Raw genomic sequence first — 24,822 nt, 5'->3', positions numbered from 1 at the left:
TTCCCTTCATTAAATTGCATTAAATAAATGTTGTCAAGCAATTTTCTGAAAGGGCAAATAGAGATTCAGAGGTTGACATGACCTCAAGGAGATGTGATGGGATAAATCTGGAAAGTATAATCACATTTAAATTACAAAAAAAAAAAAAAAAAAGATGTGTTCTGGCGTTAATTAGCCACACAGTCTTCAAGAAACTTGAAACGAACCATACTATCTTTTCCTTTTTTTACTTGTTTCAGTTATTAGACTGTGGCCATGCTGAAGCACCGCCATGAATTTTTAGTCTAATGAATCGACCCCAGTTACTTATTTTGTAAGCCTGGTACTTATTCTATCGGTCCATTTCTTTTCAATATGCTCAAAGAGAACGATGATAATCTTTCTGAAATGATGGTTTGAATATGTTTATAGTGTTTTTAATGCATTTAGGGAAAGTCATTTGCTTAGCTGATCTAGTTTTTGTAAGACTGTCAACATTTGCAAAAGATATATTTCTTCTCAAAGTCAAAAATGTAGTAAAACCTCCCCATTGTGAATACTCATCCCATACTCTATTTAATATGATATCTGTATCCTCAATCGTTTGTCTTTACAGTACTTCATACTGAATGCAAGTGTTTAATCTGTCGATGGGGCTTCGAATGGTGGTGGGGAAGCAAGAGTCTGTTCCATATTAAACACATTACTAAAAAGCCTCCACCATAAAAGATCATGTAATGCAAATGTCCTAGCGACCCTGCTCATAATTGATACATGATTTTACATGCCATTGTTTACTGTAGAAAATGCTAAACAGAGCAAATAAGTAATTCATCACGTAATTTGTATGTTGTGAAAGAGAGACAGCAGAGTTTCTACAGTTAAAAAGGCAGCGGTAGAGAATGGTAACGAACAAAGTTTATTTTCTAAAACGTGATGAGTTAAAATTTATAATTACAGGAACTGTTAATTGCAGGAAGCCATGAACTCACTGAAACCTTTAAACGAAACGGAAAAAGCGGAGAACTTGACAGCTTTAACCTTATACAAGAATTAGGTGACTTAAAAAACAAAAACACATGTCGATTTAACCAACATGTGACTATTAACCAAAATAGCGTAAGCTATGGGAACCAATGGGAATGTCTCCGGTTAGAATTAAAGTATAAATTTGTTGCATGAGAAATATTTTACTCAAATACTGAGTGGAAATCTTTCAATATTCTTTATTGCTCTTGTAATAAATTCTGGCAAACAGCTTGGAAAGCATTCTTGTTATTACAGCCGTTGAAGGAAAAAGAATTATTAAAATGATAACCAAACTAGCGCATCCAAGATGGATATGTTTCCTTATTTTACTGTTTGTTGGTGAGGTTTTCTGCCAAAGTCAGGCGGTTGTCTACGAACAAGCTCAGGTAAGTGAGACAGCGAGTGAGACTGACGGAAAATGAACTTCTTTAATTCATTTTATTATTTCTTCGTATATTTTCTGAATAATTATTTTTTTTTCCAAAAATCGATTAGCCCTGATAGAGCAAACTTTGATCAAACTTGTTGAAGCTGTGACTACACAATCTTTACTTCAAACATTGTTCCTTAAATGAAATTATTCAATCTCATTCCATATTTAAAACAAGAAGTGAGATGAGGAATAGTTTCTGTTTATTTCTAGCAAATCTGGCGAGCGTGCAGAGGATTCTTCATTCGCTCCAAAATTGATTCTGGCGGAAAATAATAATTTTCCACCAGTTGATAAACTGCGGTTCACACGCGCGCGCACGCGCGCGCACACACACACACACACATATTATACATATACATACATATATATATATATATATATATATATATATATATATATATATATATATATATTCATGCATATACACTTTATTATTTTTCCATATCTCTCATCATGTGAGGAATATTTTCAACATTCTCTCTCTCCCCCCTCTCTCTCTCTCTCTCTCTATATATATATGTATATATATATATATATATATATATATATATATATATACTACACATACAAATATATACATATGTGAGTGTGCGTATATCTACATACATACATTTACACGGAAATGAAAATGAACTATTCAGAATTACACACACACACACACACACACACACACGCACACACATGCATGCATGCAGCAGGCTTCTTTCAGTTTCTGTCTATCAAATTCTCTCACAGGTATTTGAAGCCTGAACCCGCAACAATGTAATTGGGAAGCAAGCTTTTTACCACACAGTCGTCCCCATCGCCACCGAAAAAAGAACGAATTTCTTTTAGAAAACAAATTTATTACTATTTATTAATTACAGATTCCTCATTCGAAATAGTTCCCTCACTGTTGATATACAACTCTGAACATGTTTTGTCCCAGCTTAGGAATTCATCTTTGAACACGTTTTCAGGAGTAGAGCGCACTTCTCGCGTCGAATTTTCTTCGATTTTTTCGACGTTTCAGAATGGATCTCAACTTTAGGAACAGAAAAATTTACCAAGGGCAGAATATGACGAATATGGTGGCTGGAGGACGAGACATAGATAAAAAGTGATGCACGAGCAGGTGCATTGTCGTATTGCAGTTTCCGTGTTTTGCTTTTGTTCTTGCCTCAGGCTTCTTCCTTCTTGCCACCTCTTTCAATTTTTTCAGGACATACAATTAAAATTCATTATTGATCGTCTGCCTACATGAAACTAACTCAAAATGAACGACTTCCATCCAATTAAAAAAAAAGACGATCAACATCACACTCACATTTCAGCGAGCGACGTGCTTTTTCCTTTTTTTCTTGCAGCGATGATAATCCAACCCATTGCAATGACTACTCTTTTGTTTCGACAACATTGTCATACACCTCGCTTCGGCATTCGTTATGACATTTTGCAGAAAGTTTTCATCGGTTTTTTAAACAATCAAACAGCTCCTGATTGCCCGTGAATCTGTTCTCTTTATTCCTCTGTCAACAAACGCAACAAATCATACAACAAAAGAAACATATGAAAACTTTCTTTTAAAACCACGGGGCACGATCTTTGGCAAATACCACGAGAAACTTCATGACGATGATTTTAACGGGTTACAGCATGTATCACAATGTGATCGTCGGTCGTTAGTGTGAAAGGTCGTCTGGACTTAGAATACTCTCTTCAGTGGTGGTTTCTGATTTGAAACGCTGGTATCACTTGTACCATTGCATGCATTAGCTCAAACAATCCTTCCACCCAACATGAGGAAAGCTTTTGTTAAAGTCTTTCCCGATTTATAATTGAATTTCACACAAGCATTTTGTATTTTCTGGTCTTTTACTGCTCTTCTTACTGCAAATCGCCAATTATTCTAAACATACATTCATTCTAGCATGAGTGGATCGATTACTATCTGACGTGAGCGTGGCTTGGCTGTCATTAGACTTAAGATAAACACCAACCGTATTCAATCATGAGCATGCTGCACCAGAAGGTTACCGCACCGTTTTAAAAGTTCGTTCTGTTTTAGGACACACCTTATATATGACCAATTTTCTTCTTTTCGTCAACGTAAGTCATACTTTTCTTATTTCAGCGAAGTAGCTCTCCATGTTTGAGTGAAAGTACTGTTTGTGCCGACGTCTATTCATTCACCAAGACAGTAAATGGAAAAAGGCAAAAAACTGAACGCCGAGTTATCAACTGTCTGTGTCAAGGAGGACAGTGCCCAAATTCGACGAACCACATTATATATGATACATCCAAACACAAGTAAATATGTTTTTAATCTGAAAACCTGTTATGTTTGTTGTTAATTACGGTATAATAGTGAAATTGTTTCATAGATAATATATCTTTTCTTAAATCAACGATTAATTAATTAAACGATAATTACATATAAATTATTCTTCATACAAATCTAAGATAAGGCTGGTACCATATTATTTCAGCAGTGGGGGTCAGTTAGTTGATTTCGTCCACTTACCATTAGCTTCTGAATTCAAATCCTAAGAATGATTATTTGGTTTCTAAGAAGGAATGTGATAGCTGAACCTTGTGCTGTTCCTAAATAGAGGAACAGAGCTTTGTTCCCTTAAGTTGTACAGGTTTTGTTGAATGCGCGTGGCCTAGTGGTTAGGATGTTGCACTCGTGATCGCAAGATCGAGGTTTCGATTCCCGGACTGGGTGGTGTGTTGTATTCTTGAGCGAAACACTTCATTTTACTTTGCTCCAGTCCACTCAGTTGCAAGTGATCCACCTTGCAACAGACTGACGTCCCGTTCAGGGCCCTGGTAACTTAAACACGATGGAATCTTAGAATCTGGCTCCATGAGCCCTAGGACTCGAGACAATATTTATTTCTTACCAATCCCTTGCAACATCCTAACCACTAGGCCACGCGCATTCAACAAACTGGCACGAATGTTCCAGTTGACCCATTCAACAGAACAGCCTGATCGTGAAATTAACATGCAAGTGGCGGAGCACGCCACAAACAGTCTTATCCTTAACGTAGCTCCCAGGGAGGATTCAGTGTGACACAGAATGTGACATGACTGACCCTTTAGATTACAGGTACAACTCGTTTTTGCCAGGTGAGTTGGATGGAGCAACGTGAAATAAAGTGTCTTGCTCGAAGACTCAACTCTCGGCCTTACGATTGTCAGCCGAATACCCTCCAGGGGGTCGGGGAACTTTTGTAACCAATTACCCCCAAAATACATCTATTCACGCTGACGTTACCCCCTTGATTTGAAAGGAAGAAAATCATAGATTCTTTGAATTCAAAAGGTTTATTGAATCTGTTTACAGTCCATTACATTGGACAGATGCAATGTTGCCAGAAGAAAAATTTTCTATCGTAGCAACACGTTTTTTACTTATGTCTAATGAGTCCCCGTTACCAAGAATTTCATTTTTACCCTGCTTGGGGTAATTTAACCCGGTTTGCCGACCCCTAAGCTACATGACGCCTTCATTACTTTTACTTATTACAAGTTTCAATGTCATTTCAGGCTACAGTTGTGTCAACCGATAGCGAGCCTGACAGAATGTCGCCCCAACCAGACGGCACACGAAGTTCATCTCCAGGACAAAAAATTTGACTTGTTTAGTTACACGACTGTAAGTAAAACATTTCAAATCTGTAACACAACTTTCTATAACTTGGCAGTTATCAATTTGAGATGCAGGCATGGCTGTGTAGTTAAAAAGCTTGTATTGCAACCACGCGGTTTCTAGTTCAATCCCAATACGCTGCACCTTGGGCAAGTGTCTTTTACTATAGCTCCAGGTCGACCAATGCATTCTACGTAAATTTAGTAGATAGAAACTGTGTAGAAGCCCGTCTTATGTATGTATGACCTTGTAACAATAAAATATTTTGGTAGAGTTAAGAGATGGAAGAACAGATGTCTGTGAAAAGTTGCAAACAAAAGCTATTTATTATCGTTAACAAAAAAAAATGTCGTCTTTGCAACGAACTATAAAAGAGAGATACCTGCCCCAAGTGCTACAGTTCGCGTGAGATCTGTATGGTCACAATAACAGTAGACTGTAACAGTCACTCACTTATGTAGCCGAAGTTGACTGATTTAAATTCATGCAGGCATTGGTATTGGCTGGACTGTAATAACTGACATAAACAGATAAACAAAATTACACACACACACACACTCATATATATAATATATATATATATATGGAACAAATATAAATGAAACGCAGCAGAGGGCATTAAAACGTCCGGACAGAAAGACGATACAAAGGCGGACAAGAGAAACAACAATTAGAAGGACAGGCAAAAAAAGACGGGTCATCCTTGGCTTTCTTTCATCAGTCAAGTCCCAGAAGTCACGTCACGACCATTTCGGGCAGTTACACTTGAGATGGTTCGATCTGGTTGCCCCCCAAAAAAGTCTAAGCTAAGAGCATTAGACGTCAAATAAAAGGCATCGAAGACAAAATTGTTAATGACATTCATGTTTCTACCAAAAATTTGAATGGACAGTTGCTTGTTGATATCCTTTTTGTATTATTTACTTACGTTTTGTGTTTGAAAACAGTGATTCGTTTGATTCACTGTAGATTGGTGTATGGAACCCTGTCAAATAGTCTTGTTACAAGCTTTAGGCTTTTTCTGGGATGGGTGGTTTACTATAAAACTCATTTGTTATGTATAAAACATCTCATTTTGTATTACATCTGCAAACTTTATCAAAATTATTTTATCTTCAGGTGAAATGCTTATGCCCTCATCACCTTGAATCCCTGCCCGGTCCCTTCAATCGATCAGTGAAATATGGTAATACCCACTTTGTTACAAACCATGTTGTGCACCATTATACTTGCAACATTCCGGTAAGTAAGCAAATATTGTTCGTAACCAAATCTATTTTTTTGTTGTTGACTTTAAAACTGTTCTACTCACTGCTATGTTACTGTATGTCTTGTTCATGACAAAAGAAACTCCACTTTATTTCCCTATATTCTGAATTAAAATCCCACGCAGGATTTCTTCTTTCCAGGATTAATAAAATAGCACCAACCAGGCACTGAGACCACTGTTATTCATTGTATTCCGCTTGAAAAATAAGATTGTGATATTGTATTGTTGGAAAAAATTTCTGTTTTAATTCCAAAATTTTGAGGCGTGGCTACGTGGTAAGAAGTTTGCTTTCCAACCACATGGTTCTGAGTTCAGTTCTGCTGCGTGGCAAATTAGGCAAGTGTCTTCTACTATAGCCTTGGGATGACCAAAGCCTTGTGAGTGGATTTGGTAGACGGAAACTGAAATAACCTAGTCGTGTGTGTGTGAGACAACCGGTATTAATGTGTTAATGTCCTTATACCAGTCTTAAAATATAAGTACTGGGATCGATTCGTTCGACTAAAATTCTTTAAAGTGGTACCCTAGCATGACCGTATTCTAATGACTGAAAGAAGTAAAAGATCAAAGGTAAAACATAAATATAGGAATATTTAGAAATATATTTCCACATACATAGCTGTGTGAATAAGAAACTTTCTTTCCAAACATGCAGTCTTGGGTTCGGTCTCACTGCGTGACACCTTGGGCGTTTTCAACAAAAGCCCGGGTCTTCACATGCATAAGTAGGCAAGCCCTAACTCACTAAGAGTTACATACCCATTGGCTTACCCTCACCCAGCTTAGTCCACTATTCGAGTTACAAGTGTTGGGTTCTAAAATAGAGACTACAGCGATTCATAAATAGAAAATATGTTTATTTGTTTGTAAACTTTCATTTTCTGTTTCTTCTCATTTTCAGGGTAATGGAAATTAAATCTGTTGGACAATTGAAGGCTTTATGGTGGAAAATAAGTTGACCAATCACTAAAGGATAACCAATATTATGACACGAAAATATCCGAAAAGAAAATTTTACTATATACGCATCGTTTGATTAGAATCTGTGAAATATTCCGATGATCAGATTATTCGCTATGAAAATAAAATATTTCTAATACATCATGGTTGTTCCTTATTTCTTTTAATCATTTACTTGATTCAGTCATTGTACTGCAGCCATGCTGGGGTACCGCATTAAAGGGTTTAGTCGAACAAATCGATCCTAATTCTTATTTTTTTAAAGTCTGGTATTTATTGTATTAGTCTTTTCGTTGAATTGCTCAATTTCATGGACATGAATAAACCAACACCAGCTGTCGAGTGGTGATGGGGATACAAATAAAAACACAAACACACGCACACATATATATGGTGAGACATAGTTACATAGTTTCCATCTTCCAAATTCACCGTCGGCCTGGAATTATATTCGAAGACACTTGTCCAAGGTACCGTGCTGTAGGACTGAACCCAAAACCACGTGGTCGCAAAGTAAACTTCTTAACCATGCCTACTAAGATGCCTTAAAAATCAATTGTACAAACAATGTGAAAGGTGTATATGTGTCTGTGTGTGGGAGAGAGAAAGAAAGAGGAGAAAAGAGAGAAAGAGGAAGAGAGAGAGTGTGTGTGTGTGTGTGTCCAGGTCAGGGACAGACTATGTACAAGCAGGGAAGACCAATACGGTCGGCTACTTTTTGATAACTTTTTGCTGGTTGTCTTTATTTTTTTGTATATTCACTGTATTGTATTAAACAAAATAGTTATGCGGCCCGTGCACGTCATTCTCTCAGTTATCTGGCCCGGCGTCAAAAACGTTTGGTGACCCTTGTTCAAGCTCAACGAAATTAATTTGTTTGAGTAGACGAAGAGATGTCTATGACACTTAACATTGTCTATGCAACGCCATAGCCACAAACTGTGTGCTCATGATTAGTTTTAATTTTCCTTGGCATCCGGGGAGGACATTACTTTAGAGAGATGTGTGAAACCTACCTTTTCAAGAGTATACTCATAAACACAAATATCTCTGCTTTGATCAAGACACAGAATTATACCCAATACGTACTTTTGATTTAACGGACTCGATACACGATAACACTGACAAAAGACACAGAGTGATACAAACAAAAGATTAAGAAAAATTATTGGTGTATTGCATTAATACTTCCGTTTAAATGATAAAACTACGATAATAGTTATCGATTAGCTTTTGTTATAGCTTATATAAATACTCAAGCTAAAAAGCGGGAAAATAACGTTTGGAATATACCATTTCAACTCAAACCAGCAGTAACGTTCCTTGTTTAGATTTTTCTACTTTCACTTCTGACAGCTAATACCATGACAGTGCCATCCTTTCTACTATCGGAACGATGTCTGAATATTGAGGGAAAGGGGTTTAGTCGATCATATCGACGCAGTACATGACTGGTATTTATTTCATCGACCCACGAAAGGATGAAAGACAAAGTCGACCATGGCGGAATTTGAACTCAGAACGTAAAGACAGACGAAATGCAATTAAGCATTTTGTCCACTGTAAGAATATGTATTATAATTGAAATAAGATGGTTAAAATCTTTTGTAATAGAAAACTAATAAATTAAGAACCGAGTCTTACCACAAGTTAACACAAATAAGCAGAAAAGACAAACAAAATAGTTATTCTTTGTAGAAATTATAGAAATGGAGTAAACACTGATAAAAAGAATATATATATATATAAATATGTAAAATGAAAACGTTGAAACTATTACACAAGAGAAAAGATTAGATTTTTAATATTGACATTCTGTACAATAAACTGCTGCTAGCTTAAAGGGGCCTTGTAATCTGGATTAAACCATCGTTTCAAGATGATATGACGTACAGTAATGTATCAAGGTGGGACCATAAGGATGGAACTATAGAGACGAGATCAATGTCCTGGGCGCAAAATTTCGAAAGAAAATAAAGTAGCAATTAATTGCTTCTAATTTAGGCAGAAAGCCAGTAATTTTGAGGGGAAGAGAGATAGTCCATTACTTCTATCTTAGTAGTTGACTGGTATTTTATTTTATCGACCCTGTGAGGATAAAAGGTTAAGTTGACCTCCATGGGATTTGTACTCAGAGAAAAAATATCGTGAGACATTTTTTTTCCTCGCAAACGACCGCCGTAAATAAAATAGTAATAATAATGAGCCCTTCTGCTATAGACACAAGGCCTGGATTTTTTAATGGGGGCGGGGAAGAGCCTAATCGATTACATTGACCTCAAAAGGATAAACAGTAAAGTCGACCCCGGCGGAATTTGAACTGAAAATGTAAAGAGGAACGAAATGCTCCGAGACATTTTGTTATTTTCTTTCTTTTTTTTTTTTTGCGAGGGTGGAAAGGCAACGTCGACCTCGGCTTGAACTTAGAACGACAAAACGGACGAAATGTCGCAATGCATTTTTCCCGGTGTGCTAACGATTCTGCCAGCTCGCTAATAATAATTAACAATAGGAAAAAAAAAATGGCGGCTTACTCCTCATACAGATAATACCTGCATTATACCCGGGAGCAAAGGTGGCGAGCTAGCAGAAACGATAGCACGCCGGGCAAAATGCTTAGTGGATGATGAGTCAGAATAAAGACATAGATGTGTCAGCTTTCTAACAAAAAATAAAGATTGTCAAAATATAATAATGGCGCAAAATGACCAGCTGTAAGAGTTTACCATATACCTTACTACAAATTTCATATGTGACGACCTAATAAATAATGTACTCCAGGTACACTATGCCCCACAAAAAAAAAGCCAAAAACAGGATAGTCGCAGCTGAAATGTTCAACGCGATCAATCCTACTCAGTAAACACTGAAACGGCAAACAGCTTGCAAATCTGGCAATCACTTCTAATCTATGTTTTAAATAAGATTATTTAAAGTTTATCTGATTTGTAATCTGGATTAATAGGTTTATCATAAATATTGTTGTGCTGTGATGTCACTGCTAATAACGAAAAGAGCCTGCCCTGTACGGCAATTGTTGTGTCTGGACCTTGTTTAACTGTTACTGTTTTGGGACCATGTACTGAATGAAGTAAGTAGATATCTTCCCTTCAAACAATTATTGCACCTGTTGTGCCAAAGCATCGTTGACAATGATTTTTCTTTTTCTGTCCAAGCAGGTGTGTGTGTGTGTGTGTGTGCGCGTGTGCGTTCGTCGTGCGTGCGTGTGTGTGTATACTTAGCCATGCATATATGTACTTTTTTTCTTTGCTAGTTTCAGCTCGAGAGCTGCGGCCATGCTGGGGCACCGCCGTTAGCTTTGCTATACTTTCACTACTTGAAACCTCCTCTGACATGTGACATTTGGTGAATGATTGAGTTTGATGTTGCTCCCCTCATCTGCGTTTCTAGCCTCGAGGTAGGTTCATCCTGAAATCTTAAAAGGAGGAGATCCAGTTTTGTTTTGAAAACACCTACATCCACCTCGTGTAGGTCTCTCAGGTTTTTGGGAGGATATTGAAGTCCTATGGGCCCTTGACACCCAAGCTGTTGCAATATCTGACCCTGTATCCTGATGGTAACATTGGGGTTTTTGATATTATGCAGTGTGCTCCATTTTGCTGTTTGTGTTAACTTTCAATGCTAAAGTTTTAGGATTTTCCAGATGTATATCACTGCATATCTTTCCCCCGCTTCGTTCTATGGAGTTGAGTCTTAACCTTTTCAGTCTTTTTCAGTAACTGACATGTTGCGATGAGACAATTTTCTTTGTGTAGCTGCGCTGCATTGCTTCGAGACCCGTCGTTAATTTTACACTGTGGTGACCATAATTCGGAGCAGTAGTCTAAACGGTCGAGGACAAATGCTCTCCAGCAGACCATCATGGTTTCCTCTTCTGTCGTTCTGAAAGTTCTTAGAATTCATCCGGCCAGCCGTCTGCATTTTATTGCCAACTTGGATCTTTATGGTTTGACGGCCAACACTTGTTTTCTTAACGAAACACTTTCAAACTTGGGATACTGGTAGAATGTGTCATATAAAACATCTTTTTCTCTCATGTTATTGTCCTCAACCCACCAGTATATTGCGTCCAACTCCTGTTGCAAGTGCGCAACATTTCTAGGGCTCTGTATCCTCTGAGAAACTTTTGTATCATCTTCATAGATACATAGATACGTGCGAACATACAGGGTGCGATGGGTAAGTTGTCGCCATTTTATATCTTTAACTTCGTGCGTGCGTATTGTTTGTAAAGTCTTCAATAGATTGTCTTCTAATATATTTTATATACTCTTCTAAAATATTTTATATTTTGGGCACAGGTGTGGCTGTAGGTGCAGGTGTTGCTATGTGGTAAGAAGCTTGCTTCCCAACCACACGGTTCTGGGTTCACATGTTTGTGTGTCTGTGTTTGTACCCCCACCAGCGCTTGACAACCAATGTCGGTGTGTTTACGTTCCTGTAACTTAGCGGTTGAGCAAAAGATACCGATAGAATAAGTGCTGGGCTTACAAAGAACAAGTCCTGGGGTCGATTCGTTTCACTAAAGGTGGTGCTCCAGCATGGCCGTAGTCAAATGACTGAAGCAGGTAAAAGAATAAAAGAATAACCAGAAAGAACACAATGTCATTAAGAGACTTTATCTAATCAGCCTAAAAGATGGCTCTGTGTGCGAGTGTGTCTGTATGTCTAATATGAATACATTTCTATAGTTTTCAACCAATTTTCTACCAAACTTTACACACACATTACTTATGTGCCAAGGATGGTCAAGCACTACAGTTTTTTTTGCCCAGATCTGCGTAGAGCGAGAAATCGGGGGGAAAAGGTGTGTTACACAGGTTTTTCTCTAAAAACTGCAGTTTTCAACCGATTCTCTCCCTTCTCTCATTCTCTTGCTTACATATATTCTCTCACCCTCTGTAATAGTTCCTCTCTTTCAACTTATGTCTTCTTCCCCCTCTTTCTTTCTTTCGTTCTTTCTCCCTCTTTTGTTAGCTAAAGAATATTAATTCAGTATATGTAATTTTAGCACTAATAGATTTTTTTTTTTATTTCAATCAAGTCTATGTATTTGCTATAATTAATTCCCTCATATATTCTGTTGTTTTCATGAATAATGGACTTTTAAAATATTATTCCTATCTTTTCAGATTTTGAACTGATGGTAAAAACAAGAGACAAAATCCACCTTCAGTGCCTTCAAAAAAGAAATCTTTCAAAAGTTCTGGACTAAATCTCTTACCAAATATAGAGAAACAGAACCTTGGACATAAATAAATACAAAGTTTTCATTATGAACTTTTAATTTCATTTTTTTTTTTAATAAATTCTATGCAATGAGATCTGGTGATTGGGTGTCTGAAAAAATGATTTTAATTAGGATAATTTTATTATTCATGACATTTGGAAATGTATGTATTGCTGTACATTGTCCTGAAAACTGTAATTGTTTTAAAAACTTTGGGCTTTTAGATTGTTCAAATGCATTTAAAACTATTATACCAGATGATATTGATTCACCTAAATTTATTACAGAGTTAGTCCTAAGAGGCAATCAAATTAAGCAATTAAATGTTGATCTGCATCAATATAGCAGTTTAACATATTTCGACATTAACTCTAATGGTTTGATCAATATTGAAGATAATTCTTTTGAGCACCTGGGAAAACTGCACACATTGATCATGAGGAATAACCTTTTATCGAATCTAAGCAACAAAACATTTCATGGTTTAAATAACTTGGTGTCTTTAGATATAAGTCAAAATCATTTGACTGTTTTACTCGACAATACTTTCCAGTATTTTCCCAAACTACTAGAATTGAATCTAACTGGGAATTTTATTCATAGTATAAGTGACAATGCCTTCAATGGTCTCTATGCATTGGATAGCTTGCATCTGATATCTAATAGATTGACGACTATTCCTACTGTAGCTTTCAAAAATGTTAAACATTTACGGTTTCTTAACTTACAAGGTAATAACATATATCATTTACTCAATAATAGCTTTTATAATAATTCAATGCTTGCAGATATTAATATTGCAAATAATAATTTGAAAATAATTGAAGACAAAGCATTCAGCGGGCTTGAGAATTCTTTAGAATCCTTAGACTTGAATCAAAACTATTTACATGTTGTACCTACACAAGCATTTCTTCAACTAGAACAACTTTCAAAACTTGATCTTGGTGCAAATAGGATAAGTGTTATTGCATCAAATTCGTTTTACAATTTATCTCATCTTGAAGTTTTATATCTAAACGATCTTAATGACTTAACAAAAATCGATGGTCTAGCTTTTAATCTTACCCATTTAAGAGTGCTCCATATTGCTTTCAACCCACTTTTGAAATACATACACCCAAAAGCACTCTATAATTTACCTGCTTTGAAAATTGTTTATTTAAATAATAATGGAATACATAAATTTCCTAAACATTTTCTTCCCTGGCAGAATTTGGAAACTCTTGACTTGAGTGGAAATTTTATTGATTGCGATTGTGATGCACAATGGCTGCTAGATGTTTTTAATGAAATTAGTAATAAGAAAAAGAATTTCATACAAAAATCATTGTGCTGTCGTTCACCCAAGCATCTTCTGGACCTACCTGTTTCGACATTAAAGCCTTCTGATTTTCATTGTCATAAATTAGCATATGGTTACGATACTAAACACCATAATAGAACATTAGTTGTTGTCATTCTTAGTGTATGTTCTACTGTGGCAACAATCCTAATTTTATTCAGTCTCTGGCATTTTAGAGAGAAAATCTTTCCCATAGCACAATGGCAGTCTAATTATGAAAGACAAAAGAATATTCTCACCATTCCTCAGAATGAAGAAGACAGCCTTTCTGTTGATACTGTAGCATAACTTAAGAAATATCAGACATTAGTCGGGGAGACGAAGAGATTGTTGACGACAAAGGTGACAGTTGTTCTTATGGGAATTGGTGCGCTTGGCACAACACCCAAAATGTTACCAAAGTGGCTAAAGGATACAGGAATTGAGACTTGCATTGTCAACCTGCAGAAAAGTGCCATCCTGTATTCTGTAAGAATCCTAAGAAAGATTCTTGAGATTTGAGAAGACTTGTAGTCAGCAAACTTCAAGTAACATCCATGTTAATTAAATTAGCATACAACTTTTGAATAATAATAATGATGACATTATTATAATTATTACGGAAGGTGGTGAGCTGGCAGAATCATTAGTGTGCTGAACAAAATGCTTAGCGGTATTTCGTCCATCGCTATGTTCTCAGTTCCATCTCCACCATGGTCGACTTTACCTTTCATCCTTTCAGGGTCGATAAAATAAGTACCAGTTGAACACTGGAGTTGATGTAATCAGCTCATTCCCTCCCACCAAATTGCTGCCCATGTGGCAAAATTTGAAACCATTATTATTATTATCATCATATATTTATAAAGTAAGATTTTATTTGTAGTAAATGTTTAGTAACTACAACTTTATTTCTTCACTTCTCCTTCTGATGATACCATTTCTGTCAATCATTATTTAATGTACATTTTTTTTCCCAAGGCAGTGAGCTGGCAGCCATCAAACATGCTAGATAAAATGGTTTGGCTGCATTTCGTCTGTCTTTATGTTCTGAGTTCAAATTCTGCCATGGTCAGTTTTGCCTTTCATCCTTTTGGGTTCGATAAATTAAGTACCAGTCAAGTACTGGGGTTGATGTGATCGACTATCCTCCTCCCCACAAATTCCAGGCCTTGTGCCTATAGTAGAAAAGATTATTAAATGTACATTTTAAAAGGCTGGCATTGCGTAGACATGTGTCACTACTTGTAGCTCGTAGAGGTTTGTCACACGTGAAAAGAGAGATAACTGGCCAAATCTGTTTTTTGTTTTTGTTTTTTTTTTTGCTACTGGATACTTTTCCTCTCACCAAAGACTTTACAGTATGGACTGGAAGCTCTTAGTCATGCCATTGGTACAATAGAGATCGTTGTAGAAACACTACAAGTTCTCACAACTGTATTTTTTTTTCTTTTTTTGGATCACTACATTCCTAGATGGGTTGCCTGCAGTGCAGCTTGTTTCTTTGTCTCCATTTGTTCCATCACCTTTTGACTAAAACAGTTTGTATTCAATTGTAAAAAGTAATAAATGATCAAATTTATTTTAAAAATTATACTTCTCTTTTCTATCAATTAAATGTTTTTATTAATGTTTATCACTGTATTAACAGAGAAACCATGGGATTATGTGGTAAGAAGCTTGCTTCCCAATCACATGGTTCCGAGTTCAGTCCCACAGTGTGACACCTTGGGCAAGTGTCTTCTACTATAGTCTTAGGCCAACTAAAACCTTCTGAGTGGATTTGGTAGACGGAAACTGAAAGAAACCCATCATATATGTATATATCTAAGTGTCCATGTTTGTCCACCCCCTCCATCACCACTTGACAACCAATGTTGGTCTGTTTACATCACTGTAACTTGGTGGTTTGGCTAAAGAGACTGATAGAATAAGTACTAGGTATAAGAAATAAGTCCTGGGGTCAATTTGTTCGGCTAAAACCCTTGAAGGCGGTGCTCCAGCATGGCCACAGTCAAATGACTGAAACGAGTAAAAGAATGTTTTATTCGCTGATTCTTTCCCAATTCTTTCTTAGCCTCCTTGTAACCTTCTCTGTCACACACCACCATCTCAGTCCATCTGCACATTCTCCCATACAACATTGGATAGCAATGGATTCCTGCCTATTCTCTGTTCCCCACTAATCATGGAAGGAAGATATTTGATTGCAGAACCCATCGTTCCCTTCAATGGGATGAACCATAAAGTCATCGATGCTTTTGTAAATGACGAAAATAAAAAAGACAATTCAATTTATACAGAAGCATATTTATTTACATTGTCAAAGTACATAGAAAATGCATTATCAAGCAAATAAAGCTTTCCCTCTGTGGTTGAAGCTACAGAAAGATTGTCGGTTACTCAACATCTCCCAGTTTCTGGCAAAAAAGAAAAAAAAAGATAATGCTTTAGACATTTTTGCTCAACCATTTGTCTATATCTTAGCTTACCGATTCAAGCACACCAATTATTATAGGCATAACCATTATTGTTCGCATGCTCCTATTATTATTATTATTATTATTACTATTACAGTGAGCAGATAGAATTGTTAGCAGATGCTGTTGAGGTCAACTTTGCCTTTCAACCTTTTGGGATCAACAAAATAAGCACCAGTTGAACCCTGAAGTCAATATAATCAACAAGCCCTCTCATCTCAGATTTTAGGTTTTGTACCTTCAGTAGAAAGGGTTATTATCAAATCAGTGAGCTGGCAGAATTGTTAGCATGTCAGTTGAAATGATTAGTTGTATTTCTTTTTATATTCTGAGTTCAAATGCTGCCAAGCTCAACATTGCCTTTCATCCTTTCAGGACACTGAAAACATTGTATAATTAGAAGTTTTACAAAATTAAACTGATTGATTTCAGGATTTGTTTTAATAACTTTGTCTATACTCACATCATCTGATAGAATTTTTCTGAAAATATTTTTTTTATCAGAATAAATATATTTATTTTCTTTAACATTTTTTAAACTTCCAAGCAATGCCAGGTAATTAATTAGGCTTGCCCTTTCATAAAATAAAGTACCAGTCAAGTATCGAGGTCATTGCTGGCACTCTACCAAAATTTGAAATAATCATTAGAGAATTGAAATTTTTTCTATGCTACAAGCAAATATTCTGTTGACCAACATGTATTATATTCATTAAATCTGATATTAATGGAAAACATAATTTTTAAAAGTTGAGGCAATAATATGATTTTTAAAAAATTCATTCTTTTTTAACAGTCAGACAGTATTTTTCAAATGGTCGCTAAAACCAGTGAAATACTTACTTATTTTCTAGTTCAGCACTTGACTGAATTTCTTTAAAGGCACCAGCAATATGCACAACACCATAACAAATGATTAACAAACTGACCAGACACTGGACTAAAATCTAAGAAATAAAAACAAAAACATAAAGAAACAACATTTAATCCCATTCTTCAAACAAATGTTTCAATGGCTTCACCACGTTAACTACATCAGCTTGTTACTGGAACTCACCAGTGGTGCCACATCACATTGCATAATGTTTAATTAGAAGAAAATGTAAATTTTTTGCATTTTCACATTATTTTGCAATTAAACTTTAATACTTAACATTCATGTTATTTAAATATCCTCAAAACCATGTCAAGATACAGAATAAAATATTTTCTCAAATTATGAAAATGTACCACTGGTGGAGCATATGGTGGTTATGTGAAGTTTGTGATGAACCATCCATTGTACATGTGGTGGTTAACATGTTAAAATGTAAACAGTAACAATAGATTTCTAACACACACACACACATTAAGAGAGTCTACTTTTAGATAATTTAAATCATTACTTACATCCAATGGTAATCGAGTAAAGTCATTTTTAATCAAACGTAGATATGCCCGATCTGAAATCACATGAAGATATATATACATCATTAAATTCTCAGGAGAAACTTTTATCAATAAAATAAAATCTTAAAATCCATTGAAAATTTCCACAAACTTGATTTATATTAAACATTTTAAAAATCTATCTGTATTAAGATTAATTTCTTAAGACCAACACAGTTCACATCATTTTGTGTAAATTTACAAAAAGATCCTAAAAGGTCAGTTCAAACCACTTCCCCAACAGCTAAGAAAACTAAATTTTACAAAGTATTTTTCGTATTCAACATGCACTTATCATCCATCATCATTTAATGTCCGTTTTCTATGCTGGCATGGGCTGGCTGGTTTGACAAGATCCTGCAAAGATCTAATGTCAGCTTAGATATGGTTTCTATGGCTGGATACTCTTCCTAATGCTAACTTTAAAGAGTGTACTAGTTGCTTTTTCATGCCACCAGCATTAGTGAGGTTGCCAAATAACTTGCAAAGCAAGGAAGAAGAAGGAATAAAAGGGGAGGAGGATTATATGGAGGAGGGGCAATGGTTCTATGCTAGGCATTGAGAGACTAGAATGTGACAGAAAAACAAGCCCAGGTGGCTTGTAATAGAGATACTAGGCTGAGTAGTGGGAAAGTTTGAAAGAAGATGGAATTGGTGGTGGAATGCTGGAAGATTTCAAGATACAGTAGATTGTTTAGGGGTGGGATAGAAAGGAAAGATGGGGGTTGAGGTACGTGTAATGAGTGATGGTAAGAGATATAGGAGTAGCTCATGGAGGTTATGGTAAGTGATAACAGGTACGAGAGCAGTTAAGAATGAAGTATAGCAGAAGAGAGCAATAGATGAAGGCAGAAAAGGTTGTGATTGGCAGAGCAGGGAGAGTGTAAAAGGAGGGACAAGGCCCCCACACATGCAAACATAACCAAAGTGGTTTTAGAATATCATTTCTGCTATGATGGACAGCCTTTTTGAGTACAGCAAGTTATAAATCATCTCAGTCCTTTGTCATCTCCTCCATAAGGGTCAGCATTTTGCAATCAGCATTCACTGCATTCCATATATTCCTGAGTCTCCCTCTCCTGCAAGTTCTATCCACTTTAAGCAATTGTACTTCTTTATGCAGCTGTTAAGTTACGGAGACATAAACACACCAACACCGGTTATCAAGCTTGGGGGGGGGGACAAACACAGACAAAGACATACTCACACAAATATATACATATACATATATACGACGGGCTTCTTTCAATTTCCGTCTACCAAATCCACTCACAAGGCTTTGGTTGGACCGAGGCTATAGTAGAAGGCACTTACCCAAGGTGTCACGCAGTGAGACTGAATCCGAGACCATGCGGTTGAGAAGCAAGCTTCTTACCACACAACCACGCCTTCTATTTTAAATTATATCCAATTAGTATCTATATATTCTAAATAAATAAATAGTTGTTATTTTTTTCGTTAATGTTGTTAATCTTTCGTAGCTGATGTTATCAAATTATTTATTTTCTCCATTTTTAAATCTATCGATTGTTTTCATTATCTCTAACTTCCAGCCCCTGATTTTGGGACCGTGAAAGAATTTTTTTTTTTTTTCCGTGAGTTTTGTTTCCTGCCCAAAATTGAGTCTTTTCCTAAACATTTTTTTCGTTTACCAACAAATTATGTGAAAGCAATGCAGCTTACAACGAAACCGTAACAACACGAATAACGTAGCACTCAACGATTCCATATTTGGAATATTGTTTATATTCGAATATTGTCAAAATGTGTGTACAATTATTATAGTAAATCAATGAACAGAATTTTATAAAAACAAAATCCAACACAAAGCAATATTAATGCGAAGGGATATAAATAAAAAGAATAAAACTGATAATCCCATATACACAATGGTTTTAAACCTGCATGGCAAGAATTCTTTATATATGTATGCTATTTATGTGTATTATATATATATATATATATATATATATATATATATATATAAGCGAAAGTAATGAATACGTACACCCGGTGTTTAGGGTATATATATATATATATATATATATTTATATAGGGGGTGCTGAAAAGTTGCTGGCTTTAAGGGTGTTACGAAAGATCTGGTTGGCGGCTCAACCTTCCGAGTTCTTTTACAGAGCTTAAACTGAAGGACCGCTGCAATAAGTGTGTGAATCTGAGAAGGGAATACGTTGAATAAAATCATAATTAACTGATCCACCTGCGTTTTCTTTTACTCAAAGCCGGGAATTTTGCAGCACCCCCTCGTGTGTATACACACACACACACACACACACACATATTTATATACATTATCTATCTATATATTATTTTGGTCGAGTCAGTCTCTTGCTACTCTGAATTTCGAAGATCCTTGCACCTACAGGTGTAATAGCAAGAGACTAATACGACCAAAATTAAATATATAATTAATCTCATATACAGAGTACTCTTTTTCTGACAGCTGACACTAAACGTATATATATTTTTATTACTAATACTACAGGTATTATATTATTAATCTGAATTTCTTCCCTAAAATATCTATCACTTCTGCTTTGTCTTAGGGGAACAGCTGTATCTTCAAAACTGAGTAGTCACAACCACTTTCGAGGGGAAAAATATATTTAGTTTTTATTTTATTTCCCCCATCGTTTACTTATAATACCAGTATTTAATATTAAGTATATATATATTTCAGTTAAAATATTGAAGAACAAGTGCTCGGGGCGATGAATAAAAAAGGAAGCATCGTTCAAATTTAATAAAACTGTTTTGAATATATTTAGCCATAGTTTAAGAATTTAAATAATAAAAAGATTTAAAATAATGTTATGCACTTACGTTGAGCAGCCGAATAGGCAGCATGAGCTAAAACAAGAAGCCCAAATGTAATACAAATTTTATGAGATGAAGATCCCATTTGCAGCGTGTTGGACGTGAAGCTAAAACCTGTGCCAGGAAGAGTCAGTAGTTTATTATAACACTACATAGATATACATATACACACAGATAACATGGGAATATATCTCAACAGCAGCCATATTGAATTTACAAATGCATGAAAAAAAATAAAAGAACTAACATATACCAATTCTCTTTTCTGTCTCATATTGGTTCCTGTAACACCTGATATGTTGCTTTTTTGTGTTAAAAGTGTTTGTAGTTAAGTCAATTACGAAATAAAAGACAAGCAATGATTCTTTTTGCTTTTTTGCTTTCGGAACATTGAATCCCGAAGCAGGAAAGCCATCAATAAAAGTATCTTTATTTGTTTCAATCATTTGACTACGATCATGATGAGGCCTTGAAGAATTTTAGTCGCATGAATCAACTCTAGGACTTATTTTTAAGCCTGGTACTTATTCTATCGGTCCCTTCGGCGAGCTGCTAAGTTACGAGGAAACAAAGAAACCAAAACCGGTTGTCAAGCGCGATCACACACACACACGTATATACATACACACACATATATATATATATATATTTACACACACGGCGGGCTTCTCTTAGTATCCGTCTACCAAATCCACTCACGGGGCTTTGGTCGGTCGAGGCTAAAGTAGAAGACACTTGCCCAAGAGACAGGTCCTGTTGGTACTATCTTTTGGAAAGGGAAAGAGGTAGGATTAATGAGACAAAATAGATATCCTCGTTACAAGAACAACTCCCACTGCTGATGACGGTTGGACAGACCACCGGTCATTATGCCAATAATAAACACACGCACTGGTTTCATTTCACTTCTTTATTATTAGTTAATTAGGTTAGTTATTTGGGGCTAATGCAGTTTCGCACCTCTTTTTTTTTTAACTGTTTTTGCATATTCGTAATCTCCGTCACCTAAAACGTAGGAATTCGAAAAAAAATTTTTTTTTAATGCATTTTTCAATGAAAGGTGCGAAACTGCATTAGCCCCAGTTATTTAATCCTTTCGTATATAAACCGGTTTTACCTGGCCAAAATATTCTACCTGTTTTATGCTCAAACTGGTTAGATCTGGCCTTTCACACCTACCCTACAATGTCAGTCTAATAATAAACAATGACATCACTGAAATCTAAAAGCTACAAAGGTAATAACCTGATTAATTCAAAACAATGAGAATAAATAAACATTGCAGGAGTCAAAATAATATGAATGCTAAAGGATTAAAGAACCAACAAATCGCTCGCTTAATCAGTCGGTTAAGCGATGAATCAGTTGCCTGGGTCAGTGGAACTTTCTTGGTTTTTCTCATGGAAGTAAATTTGCGTCGATCGAAAATAGAAACTGCTTCGCATACTCGGTTCTTGACAAGATTCGATTTACCATACCATGGTCATCAATATCAAACTGTAAGTTTATTAGGTTTTGTGGAAAGGATCTACGTTTTTAACTGTCATAGTAAAAGAGAGTGGCGGCGCAATAGCCCAGTGGTTAGGGCAGCGGACTCGCGGTCATAGGATCGCGGTTTCGATTCTCAGACCGGGCGTTGTGAGTGTTTATTGAGCGAAAACACCTAAAGCTCCACGAGGCTCCAGCAGGGGATGGTGGCGAACCCTGCTGTACTCTTTAACCACAACTTTCTCTCACTCTTTCTTCCTGTTTCTGTTGTGCCTGTAATTCAAAGGGTCAGCCTTGTCACACTGAATATCCTCCGAGAACTACGTTAAGGGTACACGTTAAGGGTACACGAGCAGGCTGTTCCGTTGATCGGATCAACTGGGACCCTCGACGTCGTAAGCGACGGAGTGCCAACACAACAACAGTAAAAGAGAGAAGGGAGGGAAGCTAGTCATATTTTGTTGATCTTCAACGTTGAAGGGAGATTATTCATATCAGCCGCCATTTCAAAGTGATAAAGCAGTTTTGTTAACGTTCGTCAGTGAAGCTGTTTCTTGGGTTTGTACATATTTACTTTCTAATGAGTTCCATCGGTACTGGTTATGACTTATCTGCATCGCAGTTCTCACCCGATGGGCGTGTATTCCAAGTGGAATATGCCCAAAAAGCGGTAGAGAACAGCGGCACGGCCATCGGCATTCGCGGCAAAGACGGTGTTGTGTTCGGCGTTGAGAAACTTGTGCGGTCCAAATTGTACGAAGTGGGAGCAAATAAGAGAATATTCAACATTGATACACACATTGGTGCTGCAGTTGCTGGTCTGTTAGCTGATGCTCGTCATGTAATTAAGACATCTCGTGAAGAAGCTGCTAATTATCGTTACAACTACGGAGAGTCGATTCCACTGAAGTATCTTACCAACAGAGTTTCCATGTACGTCCATGCTTACACTCTATACAGCTCCATGCGTCCGTTCGGTGTCAGTATGATTATGGGCTCGTATGAACAAGGTAATCCTCAACTTTACATGATCGATCCCTCCGGTGTATCTTGGGGATATTACGGCTGCGCCATCGGTAAAGCTCGCCAGACAGCCAAAACCGAAATCGAAAAGCTGAAGACCAAGGATATGCCTATTACTGAAGTAGTGAAAGAAGTAGCTAAAATCATTCATGTTGTCCACGACGAAATCAAAGACAAAGCTTTTGAATTGGAATTAAGTTGGGTTGGAGAACACACTGGTGGAAAACATGAACTTGTACCAACACATATTTTAGAAGAAGCTGAAACCGCTGCCAAGAACTTCCTCAGGGTTGCAGACGACGACGGAGAAGAGTGAATAGAACTGTTGACTCTTATTTTTGTATTTTTTAAACTAAGAATGACTGAATGTGTTTCGATTTCACATCATTATAGAACTGAAGGCGAAAAGTAGTTTCAGTAATGTTTTTTTCTACTGCTTATTCGCCTGCATTCCGATCAATAAATACCAAGTTGTCATTGAAAACATCATTTCTTTCCCTCCTGTTTTTGCTGTATTTTATTTTAAAATAATTTTCAAGAGGTAGGTCGATATTATTCTTAAACGTGTTTTGGTTCTTTTGTTAAAATTGTAGGCAAGCCTTCTTTGTGTTAAATGCTTTATTCTTATCTTTCTAATGTACATATTATAGACGTAGGCATGGCTATGTAGTAAGAAGTTTGCTCTCCAACCACGTAATTGCGGGTTCAGTCCCACTGCGTGGCACATTGGACTAGTGTCTTCTACTACAGCCCCGGGCCGATCAAAGCCTTGTGAATGGATTTGATAGACTGAAACTGAAAGAAGCTCGTCATATATGTGTTCCCGTAACTTAGCTTTTCAGCAATAGATATCGGTAGAATAAATACCAGCCTTTAAAAAAATAAGTACTGGGGTAGATTTGTTCGACTAAACCCTTCAAGGCGGTGCCCCAGTATGACCGCACTCCAATTACTGAAAACAAGTAAATAACAAAAAAAAAAACGTTGCTGTAAAACGGTTGATAAATCGATTTTAACGTGCGATTCAACCGGATGTTGAGATTCCCCGGCAAAAACCGGCACGGAAACAAAAACAACGAAATAGATGTTACATTTATAAAAGTGATTTGGCGAAGTTAAAGAATACAACACGCCACCCGTTTTCGGCGGTTAGGGTTGAGGCGAAGGTAAAGGATACGCACACCACCCGTTTTCGGCCTATACAAAATAACATTCCCTAATGTAATAGAATTATTGAAAGGTTACTTGAATTTCTGAATAGTTTAAATCGTTGACAGTAAATAGTTTCAGTTGTTGATATAGAATTAATAGTTATAAGTGATTTAATCGGAGCGAATGCAGTTTCGATACTGCATTCGCCCCATTTAATCATATACTACACTTCGAGGGCAGGAAATACACAATTTGCCAGACTTTTCGTGTATTTCAGTTTCCGTTCTTTATTTTTAATTTTCATCTTCAAATTTTATTTCTCGTTGAATTGCACTTTAAGATAGGAGATTGCTTTGTTTAAATCTTGTTTGGTTTTTTACGGTAATTTTTACCAAAAATTACCAATTTCGTATACATTTACTGAGCCTTTTAAAGAGACATGGTTCGACTATTTTGCTTCCTGTGAAATAATTATTTATTTTATGACTCTACAATAATTAATGGCAATAAAATGACTTAAAATAGGCATAACT

At 36.3% G+C, this 24,822-nt stretch overlaps 4 protein-coding genes across 6 annotated transcripts; 3 read left to right on the top strand and 1 right to left on the bottom strand.

Moving 5' to 3' along the window:
• Window positions 1–1,175: 1,175 nt before the first annotated feature.
• On the top strand, window positions 1,176–7,450 carry LOC106877028 (uncharacterized). Its single transcript, XM_014925809.3, has 5 exons — window positions 1,176–1,394; window positions 3,555–3,730; window positions 4,976–5,084; window positions 6,198–6,320; window positions 7,250–7,450. Exons 1-5 carry the CDS (start codon window positions 1,290–1,292, stop codon window positions 7,262–7,264), a joined length of 528 nt encoding a protein of 175 aa, XP_014781295.1. The 5' UTR covers window positions 1,176–1,289; the 3' UTR covers window positions 7,265–7,450.
• A 2,855-nt stretch (window positions 7,451–10,305) lies between these two features.
• Window positions 10,306–15,477, top strand: LOC106877033 (uncharacterized). Of its 3 annotated transcripts, none has more exons than XM_089337599.1 (3): window positions 10,306–10,399; window positions 11,046–11,508; window positions 12,462–15,477. In XM_089337599.1, exon 3 carries the CDS (start codon window positions 12,648–12,650, stop codon window positions 14,190–14,192), a length of 1,545 nt encoding a protein of 514 aa, XP_089193725.1. In that variant the 5' UTR covers window positions 10,306–10,399; window positions 11,046–11,508; window positions 12,462–12,647; the 3' UTR covers window positions 14,193–15,477. The 3 variants fall into 3 exon arrangements, with proteins under 3 accessions (XP_089193725.1, XP_014781305.2, XP_014781304.2); XM_014925819.3 differs by having other exon boundaries at window positions 11,036–11,508; XM_014925818.3 differs by lacking the exon at window positions 11,046–11,508.
• A 695-nt stretch (window positions 15,478–16,172) lies between these two features.
• LOC106877018 (ER membrane protein complex subunit 5) lies at window positions 16,173–21,743 on the bottom strand. Its single transcript, XM_014925797.3, has 4 exons — window positions 20,633–21,743; window positions 17,753–17,805; window positions 17,207–17,310; window positions 16,173–16,303 (listed from the first exon to the last, which is right to left on the bottom strand). Exons 1-4 carry the CDS (start codon window positions 20,709–20,711, stop codon window positions 16,231–16,233), a joined length of 309 nt encoding a protein of 102 aa, XP_014781283.1. The 5' UTR covers window positions 20,712–21,743; the 3' UTR covers window positions 16,173–16,230.
• A 943-nt stretch (window positions 21,744–22,686) lies between these two features.
• LOC106877031 (proteasome subunit alpha type-3) lies at window positions 22,687–23,626 on the top strand. The gene has a single exon (XM_014925814.3). The coding sequence runs from the start codon at window positions 22,695–22,697 to the stop codon at window positions 23,451–23,453; it is 759 nt and encodes a 252-aa protein (XP_014781300.1). The 5' UTR covers window positions 22,687–22,694; the 3' UTR covers window positions 23,454–23,626.
• The last annotated feature ends 1,196 nt before the right edge of the window (window positions 23,627–24,822 follow it).

Source organism: Octopus bimaculoides, chromosome 19 (assembly GCF_046866305.1).
Source record: "Octopus bimaculoides isolate indiv1 chromosome 19, ASM4686630v1, whole genome shotgun sequence".
In the NCBI taxonomy this organism is placed as follows: Eukaryota; Metazoa; Mollusca; class Cephalopoda; order Octopoda; family Octopodidae; genus Octopus; species Octopus bimaculoides.
The sequence above is the reverse complement of the archived record's forward strand: the minus strand, read 5'-3'. Positions and strand labels throughout refer to the sequence as shown.